Genomic DNA, 15,906 nt, shown 5'->3' on the forward strand with positions numbered 1-15,906 from the left:
GACATACAGCCAAAGCATGCCAAAAGCTCAGCCCACTTACATCCCTCTACCCAATTCTGAATCTCAGATAGAAGGCACAGGTGATGTAAGAATCAGCCGATCTCCACACCTGTAAGAGCCTGAGGCAGAGAAGGCTTGATCACAGCCAGCCGCCAGGGCTCAACCCGCACAGGTTGAGATGTGCTTGAAAGAGGAGGGACAGGGCTTATTAATGGATCCCTGCCTCTCCTAGGTAGAATGCACACATTCTCCTGCCTCTAAATCTTGCAAGCTAGAGACATCTTCTAAACAAAACCAACCTAATGAGGACCACCTCGAGAGAGAAGTTTCTGTGTAGCTGGCAAAATCGCAGATACAGTGTCTGCGTGTGTGTGTGCATGAGCGAGACAGGTCTTCACTGGAGGCTGCCCAGCCTGCTTTTTTCTCCTGCAGATGAAAATGATGCTGATCTATGTAGTTGAAGGTTGGAAAGGAGAGATGTGGTGTGGACTGAGATGAGATAAATGGAGGAAGAGGGAGTTTTATTACCTCGAGACCCTCTCCTAACATGTGCACTCAGCCACTGAGGGTCTAAGGCAGGTAGGGAAGACCCTACATGGCTAGCACAGAGCTAAGCCGTTTGCTCTTTTAACTTTCTCCAGCTGCTTTGTGTTTTGTGGGTAGGTGCCGAAATAATTTTATCCCTTGATGGTGGTCTCTGCTGCTGAGTTTCAGCATTTTCTGGGTTCCTTATATCTGTTTCCCCCAGTTGTGACCTGATGGAATGCCTGCTGCAAGTCGTTTGCTGGTTCACTGTGGCTTCCTCTCCTGGGCCAGAATGATCTCGACAAGAGTCAGGGCAATCTGTCACAATCCTGTGTTCCCTCGCCACAAAGCCCCTCACTGAGGAGGTGCAGATGGGAAAGGATGAAGGCAGCAGCTGCAAACCATATTTTATTTCTGATCCCTGTTCTGGTCCCAGCAGCTGGGTGGGTGTCAACCCTGTGTAACTAAATTAGCTGCCTAGAGCCTCTCCACCTAAATATCTGTGTGGCTACTGAAGCCGAATTAGACTAACTGACATCGTCTACCCTGCACTGATTTTACCTCTTGTGGAACCAGCCTCTTGTTCCAAGAATCTGAGTCTCCTCAGTGTTGTTTATGGACTGAGAGGTTCTTACAGTGCCATATTCCCCTCCTTAGACACCCACACTGAGTGCTAATGCGGTTATCTCTGCCTCCTGGGAGGACGCTGGAGCTGAGCTGTGACCCTCACCTTCTCACGGTTATGAAAGGCCCTCAGGGGCTGCAGGGGTATTTTTGCTTTTTCTCTGCTTCCACCAGAAGTATACTGTAGTAGACAGTCTGTGCTTTTGAAGTCAAATATTTTTGACCTAATCAAATTTATGTTCGAATAGTGGCTTTACCACTCACTGCTGTCTGTCAGGAGCGAGTTGCTGGTCCCTTCATTTACAAAATGGGGGTGGTGGTGATGATACCAACTTTTGAGGGATGTTCTGAAAATGCATAAATAATATTTAAATATCTAGCATACTCCTGCCTCTGTTTTTAAATCCCTTTGTACACACACCCACATATACATACATACTTGATTTGTGCAAATTTGTATGTGTATTCCTCTTACAATAGTGATTTAGGTATTGGTAGGTTTCACCAAGTATTATTTGCAAAGCATTTTTTTCTTGGCAAGAATAGAAATACGTCTGCATTAAGTGAAATTTGGGGAATAAGGAAAAACACAAGAAAATAATACAAATCACTTGAGATAATCATTGCCACCATTTTTTCATGTAGTGAAATTTTATTTTAAATTTTTTTTTTAATTTTTGTTATTTCGGTAACACTGGTTTATAACATTGTATAATTTTCAGGTGTACATCATTATACTTCTATTTCTGCATAGATTACATCATGTTGACCACCCAAACACTAATTACAATCCATCACCGCACACATGTGCCTAATCATCCCCTTTAACCTCCTCCCTCCCCCCTTCCCCTCTGGTAACCATCAGTCTACTCTCTGACTCTGTGTGTTTGTTTGTTGTTGTTTTTATCTTCTACTTATGAGCGAGATCATATGGTATTTGACCTTCTCCCTCTGACTTATTTCACTTAGCATGATACCCTCAGTGTCCATCCCTGTTGTCAGAAATGGCTGGATTTCATCGTGTCTTATGGCTGAGTAGTATTCCATTGTATATATATGCCGCATCTTCATCATCCCTTCATCCCTTGATGGGCACTTAGGTTGCTTCCAAGTCTTGGCTATTGTGAATAACACTGCAATGAACACAGGGGTGCATGTATCTTTATGCATTGGTGTTTTCATGTTCTTTGGATAAATACCCAGCAGTGGAATAACTGGATTGTAGGGTAGTTCTATCCTTAATTTTTTGAGGAATCTCTATAGTGTTTTCCATAGCGGCTGCACCAGTTTGCACTCCCACCAGCAGTGTATGAGAGTTCCCTTCTCTCCACATCCTCTCCAACACTTGTTTCCTGTCTTGTTAATTATACCCATTCTGATGGATGTGGTGATATCTCATTGTGGTTTTGATTTGCATTTCCCTGATAGTTAATGATGTTGGACATCTTTTCATGTGCCCATTGGCCATCTGTATATCTTCTTTGGAGAAACGTCTGTTCAGATCTTTTGTCCATTTTTTAATTGGGTTGTTGGTTTTTTTGTTTTTGAGATGTATGTGTTCTTTATATATTTTGGAGATTAAGCCCTTCTCAGATATATGGTTTGCAAATATCTTCTCCCAATTGTTAGGCTGTCCTTTCGTTTTGTTGATGGTTTCCTTTGCTGTGCAGAGGCTTTTTAGTTTGATGTAGTCCCATTCATTTATTTTTTCTATTGTTTCTCTTGCCCAGTCAGACGTGGTCCTTGCAAATATGTTGCTAAAACCGATGTCAAAGAGTGTACTTCCTGTGTTTTATTCTAGAATTTTCATGGTTTCAGGTCTTAGATTCAAGTCTTTAAACCATTTTGAGACAATTTTTGTGTATGGTATAAGATAATGGTCTATTTTCATTTTTTTGCATGTGGCTGTCCAGTTTTCGCAACACCATTTGTTGAAGAGACTTTCCTTTCTCCATTGTATGTTCTTGGCTCCTTTGTTGAAAATTAGCTGTCCATAGATGTGTGGGTTTATTTCTGGGCTCTCGATTCCATTGAATTGTGTGTCTGTTTTTGTGCCAGTACCATGCTATTTGGGTTACTGTAGCTTTGTAGTATATTTTGAAATCAGGGAATGTGGTACCTCTAGCTTTGTTCTTTTTTCTCAGGATTCCTTTGGCTATTCGGGGTCTTTTGTTGTTCTGTATAAATTTTAGGATTCTTTGTTCTATTTTTGTGAAGAATGGCATTGAAACTTTGATAGGGATTGCGTTGAATCTATAGATTGCTGTAGGAAGCATGGATATCTTAACTATGTTAATTCTTCCAATCCAAGAACACGGAATATCTTTGCATTTCTTTGTGTCTTCTTCAATTACTTGCAGCAATGTTTTATAGTTTTCAGTGTACAGCTCTTTCACCTCTTTGGTTAAGTTTATTCCTAGGTATTTTATTCTTTTTGTTGCAATTGTAAATGAGATTGTTTTCTTAATTTCTCTCTCTCCTGCTTTGTTGTTAGTGTGTAGAAATGCAACTGATTTTTGTATGTTGGTTTTGTATCCTGCAACTTTACTGTGTTTGTTTATTACTTCTAAAAGTTTTTTGGTGGATTCTTTAGGATTTTCTATATATAAAATCATGTCATCTGCAAATAGTGACAGTTTCACTTCTTCCTTTCCAATTTGGATCCCTGTTATTTCTTTTTCTTGCCTGATTGCTCTGGCTAGGACTTCCAATACTGTGTTAAATAGGAGTGGTGAGAGTGGGCATCCTTGTCTGGTTCCTATTCTTAGAGGGATAGCTTTCAGTTGTTCACCATTGAGGATAATATTAGCTGTGGGTTTGTCATATATGGCCTTTATTATGTTGAGGTACTTTCCTTCTATACCCATTTTATTCAGAATTTTTATCGTAAATGGATGCTGTATCTTGTCAAATGCTTTCTCTGCATCTATTGAGATGATCATGTGATTTTTATTCTTCATTTTATTAATGTGGGGTGTCACATTGATTGATTTGCAGATGTTGAACCATCCCTGCATCCTTGGAATAAATCCCACCTGATCGTGGTGTATAATCTTTTTAATGTATTGTTGTATGCTATTTGCTAGTATTTTGTTGAGGATTTTTGCATCGATGTTCATCAGTGATATTGGCCTGTAATTTTCTTTTTTTTGTGTTGTCCTAGTCTGGTTTTGGTATCAGGGTAATGTTGGCTTTGTACGATGAGTTAGGGAGCTTCCCCTCCTCTTCAGTTTTTTGGAAGAGTTTGTGAAGGATGGGTAGTCAGTCTTCTTTGAATGTTTGGTAGAATTCACCAGGGAAGCCATCTGTCCTGGACTTTTATTTTGGGGGAGGTTTTTGATTACTGTTTGGACCCCCTTACTGGTGATTGGTCTATTCAAATTCTCTCTCTCTTCTTGATTCAGTTTTGGAAGGTTGTATGATTCTAAGAATTTATCTATTTCTTCTAGATTATCCAATTCGTTGGCATATAGCTCTTCATAGTATTCTCTTATAATCTTTTGTATTTCTGAGGTGTCTGTTGTAATTTCTCCTCTTTCATTTCTGATTTTACTTATTTGAGCCTTCTTTCTTTTTTTCTTGGTGAGTCTAGCTAAAGGTTTATAAATTTTGTTTATCTTTTCAAAGAATCAGCTCTTGGTTTTATTAATTTTTTTCTATTTTTTTTTAGTCTGTATTTCATTTATTTCTGCTCCGATTTTTATTATCTCCTTCTTCTACTGATTTGGGGCTTTGTTTGTTCTTCTTTTTCCGGTTCCTTTAGGTGCACTGTTAGATTGTTTATTTGAGATTTTTCTTATTTAAAATTTTTTAATTAAAAAATTATTTTTAGGGGCTGGCCTGGTAGCATAGTGGTTAAGTTCGCGTGCTCTGCTTTGGCAGCCCAGGGTTCACAGGTTAAGATCCCTGGTGCAGACCTACGCACGGCTCATGAAGCTGTGCTGTGGCAGCATCCCATATATAAAAATAGAGCAAGATTGGCACAGATGTTAGTCCAGGGCCAATCTTCCTCACCAAAAAAAATATATATGTATGTATGTATGTGTGTGTGTGTGTATGTATGTATATATATATTTAAAATTATATTTCATGTGGGATCATGCTGTACAAGCTTTTATTTTTTATTTATATATTGTGAATAATTTATTTCCATGAATGCAAATGTTTTCCTATAATATTATTTTTAATAGTTATAGTCTATTATTTTGATACACCATAATTTATTTATCAAATCTTCTGTTCTTGAAAATTTTGGTTGTTTCTAGTTTTTCACTATAATAATCTCTAATTGAGCTGCCTTGTAGCATAATCTTACATACATTTATAACTTTTGTTTTAATAGGTTTCTAAAAGCAAGTTGTGTCAAAAGTAGGAACATTTTGAAGCTTTGGATCAACACATTTTCTTCCATAAAAGCTTTGCCATTTTAAACAGCTGTCAGTAGTGGTCCCCCTTCATACCTTCTTCAATTCTGATTATTAATTAAAAAAAAAAACAACTTTGCTATTTTGTATAAACAAAAATTTATCTAATTGCTTGTGTATTTTATTTTAAGCACATTTTCTGTTCACTTTCTTTGCTAGTTATTTTTGTTGATTTATGATAACCTTTCACATATACAATATATGAAGTCTTTTATTATCATATTTGTTGTAAATATTTATTCCTCAGTCATTTGCTTTTTAATTTTGTTTATAACAAGGTTTTTTTTTCTTTGTCTCCTACTTCTCTCTCTCTGTTTTTTTTAGATGTGTCAAAGTCTGTATATTTTGCAGTTAAAGGTATTAACCTTTTCCTTTATGGTTTTTAATTTGGGTGTTTTTCCCACCCAGGAAGTCATTTACCACCCTGGAATCAGAAAAATATCCACCTATATGTTCTTCCTAAATTATTAATCCATCTTGAATTTGTTTTGGCGTGAGTGTGAGGTAGGAATAATAATTAATAAGCAGGATTACTATTTTTTAAAAAAATTAGTAAAACTAATCATAACAGATTGTTTAAGAGTCAATAGATATACAAATGAAATACCAAAACAGAGAATCCAAATGGAAATACATTTCAGGGATTTTTTTAAAAGGGTCTGTGTCTCTTTGTACTGAGAAAAGTCTTCTTTGGCAGAGTTTTAGTTAATTCTAAATAGCTAAAGTAGTAAAACTTAAATAGCCATATTTAAGTTCCACATCAACCCTCTTTTGTTATTCACTGAGTTGACTGCTGGGAGTGAGGATAATTTGGAATTCACCTTAACTTCTTTTTCTCTGGGAATCTTCTCAGTTCTATCCCTTTTTTCTGTTACAGTCTCTATTTCTGGAGCAACCTGCCCTCCTGAACAGCTTCTCTCCAGGATGCATGCATCTTGCCTGTCTTCTGATGTCTCTGTTTTAGGTTCCATCCATTTAATTTAATGAGTCATTCACCTAGCCTCAAAGCCCCGGTTTTCCAATAGCTCTGTCTGTTTTGAAACACAGTGTATGTAGGTTGACCGCAAGTAAAACATTGCAAAATCATTGATTACTTGCCAAAATTAGATGTATTCAGAGGAAGGGCTCTGACTCTTGGTACTCCCGTTTCAGGAAAAGATGAAAGGCAAGAACAAGCTGGTGCCTCGCCTGCTGGGGATCACCAAGGACTCAGTGATGCGTGTGGACGAGAAGACCAAGGAGGTGCTGCAGGAGTGGCCACTCACCACGGTCAAGCGCTGGGCAGCCTCGCCCAAGAGCTTCACACTGGTAGGGACTGGCAGAAGACAACAAGGGGACCAACATGGCCTTGGGTGATGTTGTGGGGCAGGAGAGAAAATATAAGCCCATTGGGTTTCCCTTGCCATGGAGAACAACATGGAGAGGGAAAGATGGTGTGAGCCGGTGGGGGGAAACGGGTCCAGAAGTGCGGGAGACGTCAGCAAGCTGGGTGTCTTCAGCCACCACCTTCTCTCTGGTGCCCTAAGTAAGTCTGTCTAAGTTCCTTAACTAGAAGGAGCTGGTCACAGGATGTCTCAGTTTTCTCTGTTCCTGATGACATCCCTAGCATACCGTAGAAGAAAACTTACAGCTTTCATCTAGGCAAAATCTCATAATAGGACATCAGAAGGAAAAAACAAAAAAAAAAGGTGTATTGATTGATAGGCTTGTGCCAGTTGGAAGGAATCTTCAGAAAACATACCTTCTTCTTCCTGTAGTCAGTTACAACTGTACCTGCATGGCCCTTAAAAAATGGGTGTGCATACTTAGAGAACTACATCCTCATCTTCCATTGTAGGAAGTTGTGGATAATTTCTGAAATAGAAAAATCAAGAAATCAATATAAACATGTTACTTCGAAATACTAAAGGTAACTGCTAAAAGGGTTGAACGTGGTTGCCTTTGTATGGGGGATGGAAAGTGAAGGTGCGAATGGATCAGGCAGGGGACAGCTTTTTTTTGTTCTATACCTTTTAAAACTATTGGTCTTTTTAAACTAGATCCAAGTACTACTTTGTTAAAAACAAAATATTATTTAAAAAATAAATAAATAATTATAAATATCAGTAACTACCTCAAGCAAAAGAATGAATATCAATATTTTCATTCAAGTATAAAGTTGGATTAAAGCTTGTAACATGTAATATTTTCTTCCTTCCTATTCCTAACCTTTATTTAATTTCCAAGTGTCTGGAGATTTTCCTGTCATCTTTCTGTTACTGATTTTTAGTTTGATTCTGTTATGGTCAAAGAACATCCTCTGTATGATTTCAATTCTCTTAGAATTTTGATATTGGTTTTATATGCCAGGATATGATCATTCTTGGAGAATGTTCCATGAGTGCTTGAAAAGAATGTTCTATAAATGCCAACTAGATCCTGTTGATGGTGTGTTCCAGTCTTCTATATCCTTGTTAATTTTCTGTTAAGTAATTCTGTCAATTCCTGAGAGTGAAGTTAACAATAATTGTGGATTTTTTTGTTTCTCCTTTCATCTCTATCTGTTTTTACTTCATATATTTTGAAGTTCTCTTGTTTGGTGCCTATACATTTAAGATTTCTCTATGTTCTTAAAGGAGAAATTGCTTTATTGTTATGTTCTTCTGTTCCTAATAAATTTTCTTGCTCTGAAGTCTGCTTGATCTTATATTGATATAGCCACTCATGCTTTTTAAAATTACTGTTTACATGTTATATCTTCTTCCATTCTTTTGCTCTCAGCCTAGCTATATTGTTATATTTGAAATGAGTTTCATGTAGAGATCTTAGAGTTGGGTTGTGCTTTTTATTAAAATCTGCTCTGCCAATCTGTCTTTTAATTGGTGTATTTAGACCATTTATATTTTAAGCTAATTATTGATATGGTAGGGCTTAAGTCTACCATTTTATAATTGTTTTCCGTTTATCCCCTCTGTTTGTTTTTTCCTCTGTTTTTCTTGCCTTCCTGTGGGTTACTTGAACATTTTTTAGAGTTCCATTTTGATCTATTTATGTTTTTTACCATATTTCTTTGTGCAGTGTTATCACTGATTTTTCTAGATATTACCATATACATATGAAATTAATTATAGCCTACTGGTGTCAGTGTTGCACCACTTCAGGTAAAGTATAGAAACCTTACTTCCTTTTAGGTCTCTTTACACTTCCCGCTTTTTGAGTATGATTGTTTAAATATTTCTTCTATATGCATTGAACACCATGTGACATGGTATTATTAGTTTTGCTTCAATCATAAAATATGATTAACGAAAACTCATGAGGTGAAGGATCCTGTTACATTTACTTCTATTTTTATCCATTCCATTGTTCTTTCCTTTTTAAAGCTCTTAGCCTTCTTTTATTACCATTTTCTCTATGTTTGGAGAACTTCCTTTAGCCATTCTTTAAAGGTAGATCTGCTAGCAACAAATTCTCCTAGTTTTCCCTCATCTGAGTATATTCTTATTTCCCTTTCATTCATGAAGGATAATTTTGCCAGATACAGGATTTGAGGTTAACAGTTCTTTTTTTTTTTTTTTTAATCACTTGAAAAATATCATGACACTTCTTTCAGGTCTCTGTGGTTTCAGAATAGAAATTTTCTGTCATTCAAATTGTTGTTCATTTATAGATAATATGTTGCTTTTCTATGGCTGTTTTTAAGATTTTTCTTTGTGTCTAATTTTCAAAAGTTCTTGGTGTGGATTTCTTAGATTTATTCTATTTGGGGTTTGCTCAGCTTCTTGAATTTGTAGGATCATGTATTTCACTAATTTGGGGAAGTTTTCAGCCAGTTTCAAATACTTTTTTTTTTTTTTGGTCCCACACTCTCCTCTTCTTCTGGGTCTCTGAAGATATAGATGTTAGGTCTTTTTCTGTTGTCCCACAGATCCCTGAGGCTGTTTTGTTTTGTCTTGTCTATTTTCTATTGTTCTGATTGACTAAAATCTATTGATCTGTTTTGAAGTTTACTGATTCTTTCCTCTGCCATCTCCAGACCGCTATTTAATCTAGCCTGTGAGGTTTTTTTTACTTTGGTTATTGCATTTTTCAGTTCCAAAATTTCTGTTTGGTTCTTATTTATGACGTATGTTTCTTTGTTGAAATTTTCTGTTTTTTATTTGTTTCAGAAGGATTTATAGTTGATTGTTGAAACATTTTTTGTGATGGTTGCTTTAAAATCCTTATCAGATAATTCCCACATTTGATTCATCTCAGTATTGTCATCAGTTGATTATCTTTTCTTATTCATATTGTAGTTGTCCTGGTTCTTGACGTGAATAGTGATTTTCAATTATACCCTAGACATTTCAGTTATTATATTAGGAGACTCTTGATCTTATATATATCTTCTATTTTAGCAGACAGTCACCATGTTTACATTTAGTGTGTCATGTTCTGGCCTACTTTTGTGGGCTTTAGTTGCAATGATAATGTATTTTCTGAGCCCTTGCAATGCTATTCTGGACTGATACTTTTTCTTGGCGTTGCTGGGGTTCCTGCCCAAACTGTTGGTGCTGTCTTTGAGGGAAGAAGGCACTTCCCTAGGCCACCTGTTATTGCTGGGCGACCTTTGTTGAGGGAGACAGAAGCCACTGGGCCTGAGTCTCTTTATGCCACTGAGTGGAGGGCAGAGAGACACAGGGCTTCACTGTGGCCACTGCTGCTAAATGATCAGACCACCTGTTTGCCTGGTTGTGGAGAAGGGGCTGGGATGGTCCAGGCTTTCACTGCTCTGCAGCTGCCAGTGAGCACCAACTTAGGCTGTGGCGCTGGGTTGGGGCTCCCAACTAGGTCTCTGTTGGGCTTTATCTCTTCTGCTCGTATGGCCAGAGGGAACAGACTTCTCAGGAACTGCCTATTTGAAGTTCCAAGTTTCAGGCCTCTCCAGCACCCAGCCTTGGGGGTGATGGGATCTAAAATAAAACCCAAGAACTCACCAAATTGTGGTTCCTCAAATCCTGACCTCCCCAACCAGTCCACCTTTCCAGCCTTTGGAGCCTTTTTGCCATTGTTTGTTGAAGAATTTTAGAGTGTTCAGTTTTATTTAGCGGGGGAAAAGTGAGTCTATGCCATCTTGTTCCAGAACTGGAGCTCCTCACCTTTAAAACTGCCAATGTAGCTATATTTCTCCTAATGCTGTTTCTTTCAGGATTTTGGGGAGTATCAGGAAAGCTACTATTCGGTACAAACCACTGAGGGAGAGCAAATATCCCAGCTGATTGCAGGCTACATTGACATCATCCTCAAGAAGGTATTTCATACTGATGCAATAGAAAAGCAGGACTCCTTTAGTAAAAGACTCGGTTTAGATGATGTAGCTATGTGAAAATAAAAAAACCCCTTTAAGTGAGGTACTTGATTTACTAATTTAATTTTTAACATTAAGATTGCTTGAAGTGTGCAGTCTTTGACTTCAATATCTAGGAGAATTTCTGATTTTGCTGCAGCTCATGTTTGTATCATTGACTGCCAGGTAATGAGCAATAGTGTATCACTTAGCTAATGAATGAGCCTAGCTAACCCCTCGCATCTTCCTCTCTGGGTAGTTATATGCTTTCCAGCCTCTACAGAAACTGGGTTGAGTGTCTGAAAGGGTTCTTTGCATTTTTCATGTTTTTTTTTTGTTTGTTTGTTTTGTTTTTTACCAAATTTAATGGGGTGATATGTTATAGAGGTATATAGCCAGATTTCCTAAGGCTTTAAGATCTAGCCCACTGAAATAACTAAGTTCTACTATAATGTTAATATCTGTGTCTTGATTTTAACTATACAAAATGGTGCAATAATACATACAGAAGACATTATATATATCTATATACTAAATAATGTATTTCTTTTTCATTGTTAGTATTGCTTTTGTTCACCCATGACTTATTAAATATCCAAAACAAGAAATTTTGGTTTAACCTCAATATTTTTCTTATGTGGCTCCTCTTAAAAGGTTCTTGCGTCAAGACCTGTTGACTTGCCTTTTTGTCTTGTTTGCCCTCAGAAACAAAGTAAAGATAGATTTGGACTAGAGGGTGATGAAGAGTCAACTATGTTAGAAGAGTCTGTTTCCCCAAAAAAGTAAGTCTTGTTAAGAGCTCTGGAGAACTGCCTTCTCCCTAGATGGGCAGGTGTCCTCATGCCAGCTCTGGGGCCTGCTGCCCTGACGTCCATTTCATGGAGGAGATGACAGTGGATGATATAGATGAGTCCTGCTTCTCAAAGTCTGGTCCCCAGACCATCATCATCAGTGTTGAGGGTGTCTTGTGTGAGGGCGGCTGGGGATTTCAAGGAGACAGTGAACAAGATGTGGTGTTTAACTCTATCTTTAAACACAGTGAGCATTCATGAATCCTGTTTTGCATTTCTGATTTAGATCTCATAAACTGTGCCGTTTTTGTCAAAGGCTGGAGAATGAGCTTCTGTTTAATTCTGTACCTTTGGGGGAGGAGTCTAGCCAGTGGAGGAGTTATTGTTTATGGAACGCTTACTATATGCCACACTTGATACACATGTCATGAGGCAGAGGAGGGAAGTGGTTCAGAACATGGACTCTGGAGTCACAGTTACTGGGTTCAAATCTGAGGTCTGTTTTTTAATGTGTGGCCTTGGGGATATGACAAATGTTTTCCACCCCCTTCATTTCATCTGTAAAATGAGAATAATGATAGTACCACCTTGTAAGTTTTATTTTGATGATTGAATTACAAATAAAGCACATAAAACAATGCATGACACATAATAAGTGTTTGCTATTATCATCGTCATCATTTTAAATTCAGAACAGTCTCAATTTAGCCTCATTTTATAGGTGAAGAAACAGAGATTTATTAAAAGTAAATAACAGCTAGTAAGTGATATTTGTTGAGAAACCTGTTCAGCTACTCCGTTTATGTTCAGTAGAGCGTTCTAATAACAACTCTTCTTGTCTGCACTTTACTGTGTGTGTCCAACATGCTGTCTCATTTGATTCAACAACAACCCCCTATGGAAGAGATAGGCCGATACGATCATCCCCAATCCAGGGATGAGGAAACTGAAGCTCAAGGAAGTTAATTGAGATGCACACATATGGCAGAGCTAGGACTCCGATTCAGATCTTGTGATGTTTCCTATAGTACACTGCCCCAAAGTTCTAGCATGTTCCAGCATATTGAACTTGCTTAGCCATACTGTTTCTCTAACATTGCCACTCTGCACAACTTTTTCAAAATTTGCTTCATAATCACCTTGAAATGTGGTTTTCCACTTTTCTCTATTAGTACACATGTTGGAACCCAACTTGATTAGTACACAAGTTGGAAGCAAACTTCAAGTACTTGCTACCCTCTCGCAAAACACCTTCAGTTCTTGGAATTGTTAATGACCATTAGATGGAAATTAGCAAGCTAGTGCTTTCTGACAGGGTGAGCTATTCACTGCCCTTATACTTTGCCTAGGAGCAGCTCAGTAAGTGTCTGAGCCCAGAGTGCTGGGACCCTCCTCTGCCTGGGGCCACTGTAGCCCTTTCCCACTACCTAAGGTGTCATGGTGGAGTCTGATCAAGGCAAGCAGGAGAAATGGTCCAGGGTGCTTCCCATCCCTAGACCTTCCACTTCTCCCTGTGTTAGACAGTGGCTGAGATCTTGGAATGCAGCTGACTTCCTAGAGGAGCCGTGGATCCATCCTCCCTAGTGTGAACCCCTCCACAGACATTGTTTCTCCATGGATGCCTTGCTTGATATCCTAGCATGGCTCATGAGCTTTGCCCTGGGCAACAAGGAGTGATCTGTGATGGTTCAAAGACCCTGGGACAGAGGCCCCACTGCATTAGCGCCGCTGCTTACCAACCCCGCCCCCCCCCCACCGCCCCCATGCACACAGATTCCCCAGACTCTCCCTGTGGGTTTGTCCACTGGGCTACTGAGGCAGATGTGCCAACCTCGGACTTATTACCTTCATGTGCTCAAAGTCCTTTGCACTCAGCACTCATTCTAAGAAAAAAACAAGAATTAAGAAATTGATAATTTGTTCACATAGTTGCCCTAGGAATCTTCCCAGACTTAGGTTGAAATCATCTGGAACAGGTGCCAAAGTCTGTCACATCATCAAGGCTCCAAAGGTGTTTAAATATACTCTGTGGTCATTGGCCTTGGACCTGGGGAGGGGACCCAAGCTGTGGGAGATTGTCTTTAAGTTCATTTCCACACCTCTCCCTTCAAGCTAAGGATAAGTGATCTGTGCCCCCAATGCCTAGAATATAACCTGGCATGCGGTAGATATTTGTTGAATGAATGCTATTTCAGGTAGAATTTACAAATAATAGATCAGTGTATCCAAAACTTTCACTAATGCCTGGAACATTATTGTTGTAGGAATATCTGTCTTTTTTAAGAACAACTAATTGCATAATACCATGAACCTATTAAGTAGATAAATTGGGAGTAGTTATTTATATTACAGATGATAGAAGGATTCATTCATCTCAGGGGTCTCCTTCTGAGCATTTTAGTGCTGCTGCTTCTTGCTCAGTTCTGTCTATATATGCCTCTTTTAAATTGGTCTCCGTAGCCTAAAGCAACAAACATTCATGACACCTGTGGTAGCTTATCATTACGCTCAATGTGAGTGGCAAACTCACAGTGACCAAACCGCCTGTCCCCCACAGGTCCACTATCTTGCAGCAGCAGTTCAATCGGACCGGAAAGGTGGAGCACGGCTCAGTGGCGCTGCCAGCCGTGATGCGCTCAGGCTCCAGTGGCCCCGAGACCTTCAATGTTGGCAGCATGCCCTCACCGCAGCAGCAGGTCATGGTTGGGCAGATGCACCGGGGCCACATGCCCCCACTGGTGAGGCGCCCTGGGCACTTGCCCTGCCTGTCAGTACGCTGCCTCCAGCGTATGGGAGAGGGGGGAAGGGGACACCAGCTATGGTGATAGGTTGTGTGTATATCATCCACACTCTTGCTGTTGCCTGTCTGAACCATGGTTCTTCAGCTGTGCGGTCCCAGTGCCTAATTCCTAGCGTGCTTTCAAGTGAGTGGCTCTGGTAATGCTCTGTCTAGGATCACAGGTGTCCTCGGGGTCTGGAAGAGAAGCAGTGACCTCTCCACGTGACTGGTAATATAGAGATAGGACCCCGCTCCCCTGCCTTAGCAGCATCAAGCTGCTAATCGGCCCAGATACACCTCAGAGAGTCTTAGAAATAGACTAGGTCTGTAGTGATCCATGCATTTTCCCCCAAGCAGATCTTTGGTTCCTTCCACTGTGTTGGTCTGCCTGCTCTAGAATCCCATGCTATTGGGCAAGAACTTTTTTTGTGTGTGAGGAAGATTAGCCCTGAGCTAACATCCGTTGCCAATCCTCTTCTTTTTGCTGAGGAAGATTGGCCCTGGGCTAACATCTGTGCCCGTCTTCCTCCACTTTATATGTGGGACACCTGCCACAGCATGGCTTGATAAGCAGTGCGTCCGAACCCGTGAACCCCGGGCGACCGAAGTGGAACATGCAAACTTAACCACTATGCAACCGGGCCAGCCCCTGGGCAAGAACTTTTTGAAAGCTGGAGAGCCTGAAAGCTCAGAAGTGATTTGAGTCTGAAGAAGCGTGTGGACTATTGGTTTGGGTGGAATCCTTACTCATTTACCAAGAAGAGTTCTGATATAACACACTCCTGTTGCCTATGCATGAGATCTTTTGTCCTCAGTACTCAAGGATTGGACCCCCTTAACTCACCCTGCAAGGACTCTTTCTGAGCCTTCTTGTCAGCTGATTAAGCTCCCCACACTCTTCTGATTATAATCCCTCTATTGCAAAGACCCATATTTAGTATTCTATTAACATAATACAATATCCGTTTCCGGCCCCCAGATTGAAATGGAAGGTGGTTCAGGCAGTTGTTGAGATGTACCCTGGGCTGCTTTATCATGAGCCCAGAGTTCAATTTCACCTTATTCTTGTAGAAGCCTGTCATTCCCAGGAGCATGGTATGACCGCCTTGTATTCCTCTGCCTTTGCAGACTTCGGCCCAGCAGGCCCTCATGGGGACCATCAACACAAGCATGCACGCTGTCCAGCAGGCCCAGGACGACCTCAGCGAGCTCGACTCGCTGCCGCCTCTCGGCCAGGATATGGTAAATATTGCTTGTGGTTTTCATTTGATTTCTCTGCCCTGGCAGAAAACAGGGTTATACTCTCTGGCTGGATTCAGTGAGGTGAATCTCTGTCTCTAGCTAGATGAAGTGGAAATCCATCTTTATCTGGTTTGTTTTTGTTTTTTTTTTGTCAAGATATTGAGTCTTTGTCTCTAGGTTGTACCCGCAGAAGGAGAGAATCATAGGGTGCTA

The 15,906-nt window shown here is 39.7% G+C and overlaps 1 protein-coding gene across 6 annotated transcripts in view; it reads left to right on the top strand.

Moving 5' to 3' along the window:
* Positions 1-15,906, top strand: part of TLN2 (talin 2) — a 419,612-nt gene that overhangs the window by 263,011 nt on the left and 140,695 nt on the right. For all 6 annotated transcript variants that reach the window (XM_058541740.1, XM_058541736.1, XM_058541742.1 and 3 more), the window contains 5 exons: positions 6,726-6,881; positions 10,744-10,845; positions 11,587-11,663; positions 14,230-14,410; positions 15,580-15,693. In XM_058541740.1, the coding sequence (XP_058397723.1) occupies positions 6,726-6,881; positions 10,744-10,845; positions 11,587-11,663; positions 14,230-14,410; positions 15,580-15,693 (630 nt within the window). The remainder of the gene's footprint in view (positions 1-6,725; positions 6,882-10,743; positions 10,846-11,586; positions 11,664-14,229; positions 14,411-15,579; positions 15,694-15,906) is intronic.

The sequence above is a fragment of the Diceros bicornis genome, chromosome 5 (genome assembly GCF_020826845.1).
Source record: "Diceros bicornis minor isolate mBicDic1 chromosome 5, mDicBic1.mat.cur, whole genome shotgun sequence".
NCBI lineage: Eukaryota > Metazoa > Chordata > Mammalia > Perissodactyla > Rhinocerotidae > Diceros > Diceros bicornis.